This window comes from Labrus mixtus, chromosome 10 (assembly GCF_963584025.1).
Source record: "Labrus mixtus chromosome 10, fLabMix1.1, whole genome shotgun sequence".
NCBI lineage: Eukaryota > Metazoa > Chordata > Actinopteri > Labriformes > Labridae > Labrus > Labrus mixtus.
The window spans coordinates 16,473,415-16,485,200 of record NC_083621.1 but is presented as its reverse complement, the minus strand read 5'-3'; the positions used below and the strand labels follow the sequence as shown (position 1 = coordinate 16,485,200).

The 11,786-nt window shown below is 39.3% G+C and overlaps 1 protein-coding gene across 1 annotated transcript; it reads right to left on the bottom strand.

The window, feature by feature from the left end:
• Positions 1 to 537: 537 nt before the first annotated feature.
• smu1a (SMU1 DNA replication regulator and spliceosomal factor a) lies at positions 538 to 7,209 on the bottom strand. Its single transcript, XM_061048551.1, has 12 exons — positions 7,088 to 7,209; positions 5,659 to 5,869; positions 5,274 to 5,426; positions 4,430 to 4,540; positions 4,110 to 4,238; positions 3,821 to 3,940; positions 3,590 to 3,706; positions 3,255 to 3,382; positions 3,010 to 3,136; positions 2,747 to 2,914; positions 2,469 to 2,621; positions 538 to 1,614 (listed from the first exon to the last, which is right to left on the bottom strand). The coding sequence occupies exons 1-12, from the start codon at positions 7,111 to 7,113 to the stop codon at positions 1,516 to 1,518; spliced, it is 1,542 nt and encodes a 513-aa protein (XP_060904534.1). The 5' UTR covers positions 7,114 to 7,209; the 3' UTR covers positions 538 to 1,515.
• Positions 7,210 to 11,786: the final 4,577 nt, after the last annotated feature.

The following is an 11,786-nucleotide window of genomic DNA, read 5'->3' as shown; positions in this document are numbered from 1 at the left end:
ATACTGATTTTATAAGAATAGGTTTATGTTTAGAAAAGTGTCATTTTCATTGCTGTGGTAGCAAAAATGTTCACTCTACAAAACTAAGGGTGAGACAAAACCTAGAAGAAAGCACTTTTAAACTCTACAACATAAATAGTCATAGTAGAGTATCATGCTTTTATTTTGATGGTGTTAAAACTTGCATTGGCTTTTCACGTTGACTTTATTCTCTTCTCTGCAGAGCTGCTAAACTAACAACCAAAGTATGTTCAGAGATTAAGCTCAGTCCACTCTCCCTCATTCTGTTACACAGAGGCAGCATGCATGGCTGGAAATGTAATCGTCCTGACCTACCCAATCAAAAATGATTAGTATAGCGGCTGTGTGCTGACTGACACGTCTGTGTTTATCAAAAACTCCTCTCAAATATATTGTATTTTATTGAGCTTTCTTCAAATTCTCCAAAAACACTTTGATTAACTCAACTGTTTTCCATTTTTAGATTCTTAAACAACATAGGTCAACACATTTCAAAGATGCTCATTTCACAAACAGTTCTGGTTAAACAGCTTTAATAATAATAAAGACATATTACATGGGACGTCTTCAAATCAGGGTACATTGGCTTTGATGTTAATTTGCATGTTTTACTTGGGTCTCTTAGTAAGAACTGAATCATTTCAGTTAACAAAGTGTATGAAATCATTTTAGGGGATGCCACTCAATTCTTTGGGGAGTTAAAAAAGAAGAAAATCAGACAGACAATCAACCACACACTATTTAACCAGGTCTTTTGAAAAAATCAAGATGCAAATAAAAAATATGTACAAAAAAAGATTTTTCAAAACAAGAACTGAGTCACGTATCTTACACTCCTCACCCTGAAAATCTGAGTCACCTCGTTACTTTGTCTGAAGATTCTCATGGTGAATCTTATAAATGTCTTTAGACTTCACGTGTTGGACAGCAGAACCTTATTCAACTTTGACATAAGGAAACTAAACATCACGGGGGAATAAGTTAAATTCTCAAAAGTCTGGATAAACATGGAGGCACTGTTCCAAACATGGTCAATGACTACGTTCACAGTATTTGTAATAATTGTATGTTTTTAACTCCCTCTGCAAAGCAATGACTAATACTCTACAAAATTCATTAACAGTATTAATCTTTGTAGAGTAGATGTTAAATCATTTTACTGTTTGATAAAGTGAAAACGGTTTCTCAGAATTACAAATTCAGTTAAATAAGGTTCAACTCTGCAAATACCTCACTGTCCTTAGTTACCTTTACTCAGCTGTAAGACTTCAAAGGTACAAAAAGAGTAACATTTATAAGATGAAATCTGCAGCTGATTAAATGTCAAACTTGGTGGTTCTATCATTCACCCCAGTTCAAAGTCCAGACCAGCGACCTGAAAGACAATGATTCCCAATATACAACAACAACCGACAAAAAGGGCGGAGGATTATCCAGAGTGAGGAGAGAAGATGTCGAGTGAGAACGTCTAATTTCAGTCTGAGAAAAAACACGTCAAGGCTTCCAGAGCTTCAGCAGACCATCCTCACTGTAGGTACTGATCAGGTTCTGATGGGGGTGGTGGGCGATGCCGATCACATCCTTCTCGTGGACCTGAGGAGAGGAAGGACAAGAAGACATCTTTTAAAATCAGGGAGCTGTATAGTGGAAAACTCAAAACAACACTCATCTATAACTTTTAAAAGTAGAAATCTAGGAGATCTTATTGTTGTTCTCTATGGTTGCATCTATTGTTAAAAAGCAGTTTTTCTTGATAGTTTTGAGTTACATACATACAGCGTAATACTTGCATTTAAGTTATAATACTACCACATTTCACTGTATGAATGAAAGCGGACAGTAGATACAAAAAGACAAATAACTTAGGCAGTGATAAGTCACACCAGTATGTGTATGTGCAGTGTGTTTTGGGGTGTTTCCCAGAAAGACAAAAAGTTTAAACTGTCTATCAGCGTGATGATTTCTATTGTGTTCAGCAAAGTCAACAAAGTGCAGTTTCTGTGCAGCTGTGTCGCTCTTTTAGTAACATCTCTTTTCCCTTTGTGGAGTTTTCACTTCAACTAGGTGCGATACGGTAGTTTGGCTCTCAGCCTACACGGTAAAAGTTGTGAAGTACAGACCCACATCTTGCGCTCCACTCATTAACTCCAATATAGGAGTCTTTCAATCATGCATTTTATTCTGGTATATTGGTCGCACCAATTTATAAGATATGTGATCTTTCAGAAACTGGCAAAATGGAGCTAAGATCATGTCAGGTTAGATTTTCCTCTCCATGCTTATTTATGAAGTCGTTACATAAGCAAGAAAAAAGAACTTCACTCTCACTTTCAAGATGTAGATCACAATTTCAGTCAGAACTTCTTTGCAGTAAAAGCAGAGGAGGGAGTTTGCTGTCATGTTTTTATTCAACACTTTGATCAGTGCTCCTCAGTGTTTCGACGTACCGTCAGCGTTCTCTCCAGCTTGCCGGTGACTGTGCTGAAACAGTAGAGCACAAAGTCTTCTCCCACACAGTAGATCCACTCGCCTCGGGGCGACAGAGTGCAGCACACAAAGTCACCGCCTTCCCTCTTACCAGAGCTGAAACTCCTCACGATCTGCATGAAGGTAAGAAGACAAGCGGGATAGATTTCATGAGCAAAACACTTTAAAGATCTGAACCTAAAAGGACTTGTAGAAACACAGTGAGATCTGAGTTAGTGCAGTGATGATTTGAACCGACCTGTCCCTGCATGTTCATGATGACCATTGTATTGGAGCGGTTACACACTACAAAGTGCTCTGGGTTCTTTGGCAGCAGAGCGACGTTGTTCACTGTGATGTCTGTGCCGGCTGACGTGCCCAGAGGCTTGAAGGTGTTGGTGCACTCAGTGGTCTTCATGTTCCACACCTGAAGAAGAGCGAGACAAGTATAGTTTAAGATACAGGTACAGGGCACATAGACATCCATTACAGAAATGTGTTTTCTGCAGCTGCTTCTCCCACCTTGACTGTACCGTCCGAGGAAGCGCTGATGATGTGGTGGCCGTCCGGAGTGAAGGTGGCTTCGTTTACAAACGAGGAGTGACCACGGAACTCTTTGAGGGTTTTACCTGACTTCAGTCCATGGATTCTTCAAAAAAAAGGAACAAAACAATTGTATTGGCATGTTTCAAAATCCTCCCAGAAGGAATGAATAATTAATTTGTGAATCTTTTTGGTGTGTAGAAGAATAAATGGTATGAGTTTACCTGATGGTCTGGTCAAAGGAGGCACTGAGGAGCTGACTGCTGTCCTTACAGAAACTGACGCATGTAACTCCTTTACTGTGGGCGCGTTCAAACCTTCTCAAACACTGACCGCTCTGGATCTTCCACACCTACGCACACAAAATGCCTTACATTATTCTGTTTTTGCAAAATGATCCTATTTGCATGCAACAATCCCGAGTATAAGGACTCCTACAGTATGAAAATATATACTATATATACATTTGTAATTACACAGCCCAAGAGGAGGCACAATAATATTCTATGCATATTTAAGAATGTTTTTTTTAAGCTGTAAAATTACAAAAATGGTCAACCTTGATCTTCCCATCCTGAGCTCCAGTTGCCAACATCTCTGTGTCTCGACTGAAGCACATACACAACACAGCATCGTCCATCATCATGAAGTTATCCTGAGCCTGGTACTTTAAATCCTGTAGGGAACAATGCAGACAACTATTTCAAGCAGAAGTCATTTTGAAATGATAATGTGTGTAAAACCAGACAGTAAAAGTAGTTTCTGCATCTTTTTTTCTTAGATTCATTACCTTTCTGATTTTGCCGGTGGTGAAGTTCCACACCTCAATGAAGCCGTCCACAGAGCCGGTGACCAGATACTGACCATCAGGGGAGAATCTGGAACACTCCACATGAGATTTCTGTCCAAACTGTGCAGGGAAGAAAAACAAATAACATCACAATACTTCTAAACAATTAGGTCAAGACATTAACCAGAAATCAAACAACAGCATGATCGTGTGGATTCACAGTTTGGAGCAGTAATGCGGGCTTTTAAAGTTGCGTTCTGCGACTCATACTTGGGGTCAGTGTGGTTACCTTGATGTGTCTGCTGAGCTGGGTGGGGAAGCGCTCCTCCTCCACATCTTTTACAGCCGCTTTACCTCGGAACAAATCGATGGTCATACCAGGAGGCAGGAGACCCTGATGTTGCTGCCACTTCAAAGACTAGAAGAAGAGAACAAAGACAGAAAACCAAACCCTCATTACCACATTATTTAAACGGAAACATAAATTAAATCTGTGCAGAATATGAATCAGGAGAGACAACTACTGTACGGCAGGATTAAGCCATATCTAGTTATTACAGTTACAGTCTCATTCAATCAGGATCTGCTGCAGGTGTTGAGATGTCTTACCTGTCCCAGCAGAGCCATAAGACGAGAGGGAGGCACCACGCTGACCTCCCCTGCCAGGGCCTGGGCGATGGCTGCCCGCCTCTTCTCTTTACTGCTGCCATCTGGATACGCCTGGACAACAAGAACAAGTTGATCAGAATATCCACACAGTTGTAGTCTCAGACATATTCTCTTAATGCCATATGACTCAAGCCAAAATGAGTTTAATGATTAGAACAATGGTAATGGTGAAGTTTATGTATATAACACTTATAGACACAAAGCATTACAAGGTCCTTTACATAAACAAAGAACAACAATCAAATACAGAGAAATGTTTGAATTCAAACATTGAGAAAAAGGAATGAAAGACTCAACTTAAACTAATGAAATAAGACTTTAGAGATTCAGAATATACTGATGTAGCAAGCCTGGGTTTGAAGAGTGGAAACACATTGTTATTTTATTTTTCAATGTAATGATTTGTGAAGCTGGAGAATCCTCTTTAACTACATGTAGTGGGAAAGTAAGGCTGATTTAAGCTTTTTATCATTCTCCCTAATATTTTTTTGGGGGTAAGACACTGTTATGTTTTAACTTCTTTCATGGCCCCCCGCGTTCAAAATCTGGTGTTTCCTGTTGTGAGAATAAAGAGCTCTCCACAGTTTAAAGTTAATGAAGCCCTGCGGTCATGGAAATTGTTCCCAATTTGTTTCAGTAATAAAAAAAAAAGGAAAAAGAGAGAAAAACAAAACAACATGCTCAATATTCTCTAATGGCACAGCACAGTAATGCTTTAAAATGCCGCGACAAAACATATGACTCTAAGGTATATAAAGGGCCAACAGCAAATGAGCAGACAAACCTCTCTTGGATCGAAGTAAGAGCGGGCTAGCAGGTTCTCCAGGTGGATGTATCTCTCTGGTTGGGTCTGTTTCAGCATGATCATGGGGTCGGTCTGTCTGAGGAGTGAACGTGCTGCACCCAACTCTCTCAACTCGATCAGCTCCAGCACCACCTGGTCAGGAGGTCAGGGAAGCACAATTGGATTGAAAACAAACTTCTCGCCTTCATGAAGTTCTTGTCAGTGGAACATTTGTTCATATGAGCAATGACAACAAGAGAACAAGTGTGCTCTTCTGATCCCAATGAAGCAGACGAGTTCCAAGATTAAAAAAGTAGAAAAATCCACCAATAAAACACCTTGTGAATTACGATAGAATAAAACAATAATTAGTCTACTACCTCACCTGTTCATAAAGGTCTATGAGGGTCTTATCTGGCAGCTTGAGGGACTGGATGGCTTGCAGGACAGTATCCCAGTGGCCGCTGTTTATGTCTGCCACAAAGCTCTCGATACTGTCCACAGTGTTCAGAGACACTGTGGTCTCCTCCTGCAGGGTGACCAGTGTCCGCTGCAGGTTATTTTCCTTCAAGTACTGCATGATCAGACGGATCACACTGTTGAAAAAAGAAAACTCAGATCACTTTGATGTTACTAGATAGTTGATAGGAGCATATTGAAATCACAATGTGCTTGTAAGAAGGAGACAGTTAAATGTTTGTGCATTAGTTTTGGTTAGTATTATCAACAAAAATCTAATTGTTTCTTGTGTGTGATCATCCTTCCATCTTGAGCAATATCTCTCAGCTATATCACTAAATCCAATCGACTCTTGTACATTTTTGCACTACATTTATATTCAGAAAAGAGTTAATCATCCAATCATTGTACAATTGCCCTCTTTAGAAGGGCTGCATTATAGATGGCAATATTATCGTTACTGGTATTACATGACCCTTTGCAATAAACCCAATGCACAAGTCTTAAACTACAGCAAACAAAAAGAAAAATTAGAATATTTAAAGAAGCCAATATTTGTCATTCAACATGTGTACATCTGACCTTCACAATATTTGCAGTCAGCTACATCCAAAATACTTTTTGTTTTTTTAATACTTTTTATTTGATAGTTTTGAAGAAAAATAACATAAACTGTCAGAATGAGCGTAGATCTACATATAAGTGCATCATCTACACAGGCATGGATAAATATTTCTGTTGGCTCATTCTACGACAGAAGAGAAGAGTGAGCAAAAAATAAAAAATAAAAGAATAAAATAGAAAGAGAGCAAAAGAACAACAGAGCATATTAACTTGTCAAAAAGAATTTAAAAAAATGAAAAACAAAACAATAAAAAAAAGTGATTTATTTAACTTAATTTCTTTGTTGAAATATTTAACAAAGTGAGCACATATTAATTAATATGGTTTAATTTAATATTAATTGTAATAAGAAAATTCAATCTCTGTTTTGTTTTAGTTGATGACAATTTAATAAACCTTTCAATACTGGAGTTACTACACAACGCTTACTTCAGTTTATGTAAATTCTAATTTACGTTTAACCCCATATTTATATATTTTTTTAATCCAAGAAGAATAGTTAATAATAGTGTTATGAATGGCGCAGAGAACATTTTGAATTTAAATGAAAAACTACAGAACATCCACGAAATGCTAAGTTAGCTTGTTAGCTTAGCGAGCTAACGCTAGTGTACTGCAGCGGATGGTGAAGTAGGCCTCGTTTACAGAAACTGTGCTCAAATGTTGTTTGAAAGCCGGGATTTTAAAACAGGAACTACCCCGCTTTAAGAGTTATTGTAAAGGCGACTTACTCTGCGGATTCCACCTCCAGAGACATGATTGTTTAGCTCAAAAAAGTAGCCACACAAGACACTCTTGAATCTGCAGCAAAGGGAAGAAACTACACGCAGCAGGACGGACGCAAACACGGAAGTAGTGGGAGGAGTCACGGCTTTTCAAAATAAAATGCTCATTGTGTGGCAGCAGTACACAGTCAATATAAATTACCATTTTCAGGCCATTAAAAGGAAAATAAAAGGGGAAAACAGTCAGTGAATATATGGTAGACAGTAGACTGTAAACAATTGACATTTCTGTCTTTCTGACAAACAAAAAGGCTCCATAAAAATCCAAACAAATGTAAGGCTTATTACACCATTGTGATATATTGTATGCTGATCAGCCATAACATTATGACCACTGACAGGGGGACTTGATTATCTCTTTACAATGACACCTGTCAGTGGATAGGTTAGGCAGTAAGTGCACATTTATTCCTTAAAATTGATGTGTTAGATGCAGGAAATGACCAAGGGTAAGGATGTGACAATGATAAGGGCCACAATTGTGATGGCTAGATGACTGGGTTAGAGTATCTCAAAACAGCAGCTCTTGTGGGATGCTCCAGGTCTGCAGTGGTCAGCGTCTTTGAGTTTTCAGAAAAGCGCTGTATAAAACTAATGTATTATAGAACCTACCAAAATTGGTCTAAGGAAAGAAAACCAGTGAAGCAGCAACAGGGTCATGGGCCAACAAGGCTCTTTAATGGGAGTGGGGAGCCAAGGGTGACCTGTGTGGTTTCATCCAACAAAAAACAAAAAAGCAAGTGGAGCTCACACTGCTGAACACACAGTGCTTTGCAGATTGTTGTGTATGGGGCAGCATAGACTGTCTTTCTAATGCTGAGCCCTGTATACTACCAATAGCACCTACAATGGGCACAGGAGCATCGCAACTGGACCATGGAGCAATGGAAGAAGGTGGCCTGAAGGAACACAGCAACATTAAGGAGTTGACTTATCCTCCAAATTCCCCAAATCTAAATCCTATTGAGCATCCGTTGGATGTGCTGTACAATTTAGTCCTATCCATGAAGGCCTCACCTCTCAACTTACAGAACTTAAAGGATCTACTGCTAACGTCTTGGTGCCAGATTCAACATCACACCCTCAGAGGTCTAGTGGAGTATATCTTGTCTGGTCAAGGCTGATTTGGCCCTGACCTTAAGGGAGGATAACCTACAAAATATTTAGCAGGTGATAATAATGTTTCATTTCAATTTTTATTTGTATATGGCTGATTGGCTATGATGTGTGTGGATAAGAATGCCAATTGATTTGGATTTTTTCATGTCAGGAAGTTAAATTCACAATCAAATCCTATTTTATATAATCAATAATATAATTAAATGCACATGTAGGTGAAAACTATGATCCATAATACCTCCATCATTATTATACTAAGCCCTCAAGGTGGTTATCAGAATTATCCCTGAAGGAAAATTCAGACATTACAGAAAATAGTAATGAGAAATATAGGATTAGAAATATGAATAAAGTAAGAAATATCCATAAGAAATAAAACATAAAAACATAAAAAGTGCAGATTATTATAAGAAAAGCATGTTTGAAAAGTGCAGAGAATTGAAGAAATAATGAGTTCAGTATTGAACAGTAGAGATATTAAGAAGAATAAAAATGCGAATGAGATCAATTTTAAAAATGGAGTTAAGGTACCAACCTGCGTCACTGAAAAACCTCCAAATTAAACTGGTAGAAAGTAATTCTACTGGTTTCATTTGCAGGTTTATATCAGTTTAACTAGTTTGTCCATATCTGTCTCATTGGTCTGGTGTTTCTATCTTCTTCTTTACAAAGTCAATGCGGTTGGTTGCCTTGGATTCGGTCAATAAGAGGACCTATAATGTGATTGTTATGAGCCTCGTAAGCTATTGTCTGCACATCTGCTTAGTTGCATTACTTTGTTCCCAGCATGATCAACAGAGGGCGCTATCTGCTCAGCTAACCCTCAGAGGCCCTCTTGACTCTCTCTTCTCTGCCAGTGAAGGTCTTTCAAGGTTATGATGATGATGATGATACTCAGTGCAGCCCCACTTCAGTCTGCAGTCCCACGGCATGGGCTTGATTGTTTTGGGCAATCATGACATAATCCCACTGTGAGCCTCATCCACACTGGAAATGAAATTTGGCACCAGGAACACACCAGACCGTGTTTGCTTTTGCAGATGGAGAAATATATTGGGAAACGATGAGGAGAAGCACGGAGGATAGGGACAGTAGGAGAAGCAGCGGTGCTTTCACACAATACAAAAACACTGCAGTCATGAATACATTAACATAAGAGCAGAAGAGAGACGTCAATATAATTTTGTCGTCTGCTGGCATGACAAAGCAGAGGCTGTTTGGAGAATGCTTACAGACGAGGGAGACGCCACCACGTTGGAGGAATGACAGCGACACAAAAGGCTGTAATGTAATCACTTCATCCTCTCTGAGAAAAACAAAGAACATTTTAAATTTATATGAGGTGCCTGTTCTTCGATGTGCATTAAATTTACCCTTTTACATTTTAACTCGAACACATTACCACCACAAAGACATTTAGCAGTTCTTTGATGTTTCAGGAAGATAACAACACTTTCAAGCACAAACACATAAAATTCCACCTGCTCAGTGATGGAGGACGGTAGGATGAATTAATGTGCGGCTTTAAAATATTCTTCAAACATGATTCACACAGCCTAAAAAGAAAGGGAAAAAAAGGATGTACTTTCACAGGGTGTTCATTCTTAACACTCCAAAATGACCAAAGCCTGACATTCATGAACCAACTATACTGCAAAAATCAAACATATATCTGCATTTCATGGCTTGTGAATCACTTTTTTTTTTTTTTAAATCAAAGTCTTCAGACAAATCTACATTTCTGGCACGATCCTCACACACCCAATCTCTTGTGTTCTCATGGAAACCATTTAAAATGCTCAAATCAAATGACCGCTTGGCCAGTCTGAATTCTCACCGGTCTGGCAATGATAACAAATCAAGGCAAAGAGCCACAGGCAACTTGTTTATTGGGATGAATAGATGAATGAATCAATAGGTTACAACCATACAGTGAGAAAAGATGATGATGATGAGGAGGAGGAGGAGGAGGAGGAAGAGCTCCCACAGATTTGTGCAGGTCCGGATTTGTGATGACAGGCAATTTTTCGAAGGGAGAACACTGTCTGTGATGTGTAGGATCTTATTAAATGAAGTCCACAATGTGACATGAGTCAGCTGTCCTTTTTTGTCTAATTGTAGTATGCCCTAACTAACCTAAATGTCAGCAATCTAGCTGCATGCTCACAATTTGCCCTTAAACCCATTGCCAGCACAAGAAGCGGGTTGCCAAAATCAACACAAACTGAAAGTTCCTCAAAGCAGCTTTATAGTAAAGCATCTTATCAAAACATCATTTTCATTCCCCTTTAACAAAAGACGGCGTCAGCCTCCTGTTGCACTTTAGAAAGGACAGACTTTCCCTTCAGTGTGACAGCAAACAGTCAGCATACTGTCAGGTTCTGTCAGAAAGAGCCACACGAGACACAGCCTTTGAAAGCCTGACTATGACTCATAGTTGATTTGGGGCACCCGGCTTGAAAAAAGGTGCAATCCCTTTCAAACAGGGACGTTCTATAGCTCATCTCCCAAAGCTCTCTCATGGACTCACCCTGCACCAGTTGTCATGCAGTGCACATTCATGTTTTGGAGGGAGGCGTGAAATGGAGTTTACTCTTGGATGTTTCCTCAATGTTGCGTTCCCTTAGATCTGTAGGTATCAGATCCATTGTACATGAATTAAGGAAGGGAACCCATGGGCTGGAGCATCGTCACCTTGCTGAAGAGAATAACATTAATGTTTCCAAAAATAAAAAAAAACGCCTTAATAGTGTTCTTCTGTCCAGTCAGTAATCATTAACCCGCCCTGTGGTAGATAAACACTTATGAGTGTGACTAGTCTGAGCTGAAGCAGAAAAGAATCATACTGTCTCCAGAGGTGACGGACCAGAAGTATGTAGATAAAACACAGGCAAAGATCACACTTCTTACAACTTTGCCTCAGACAGGAAATAGGAAATAATTACTTGGAGCACTGCACAGGCTGCTTGGTTAAAGAAAGAAAGGTAGGCAAGTCAAAGCATTGCAAAACACGACCATCGTTTTTTTTTCTTTCCATGGTGTCACAGATAAGATGACAGCGAGCAAATTGCCGCAGGATACACACCAGTCTGATCTCAGCATGAGGTAGAAATTGAAATCAGATTCGTTGGACCTTGGTGCAAACATCCACTCATGCATAATTCCTATATTCCCATCTATGTTGCTTCTATTTGCACTTGCACTGAGTCTACATTTTTTGCATTTGTATGCAATGATTATGTAACAACATGTCCAGCAACTAGCAACTAGCAACAGAAAATGAAAATGTATTGCTTTGTTTGGTTTTTGCTTCTGTCTATTTAAGAGCTTTACCCTTAAGTGTGCCTGTTGGCCAAAACCAATGAGCAAGGGTCCATTAATTTTCTGCCTAGAAGACCTTTGCAGCTCCTTACTAATGGCTGATTTCAGACAGTCAGCCCTCGAGTCAAGAGGGTGGTGGGTGGAGGATGTGTTTGTTTGTGAGTGTGTTTGTAAGACGTATTTGTGATGGGGGTGGTGGGGGTTA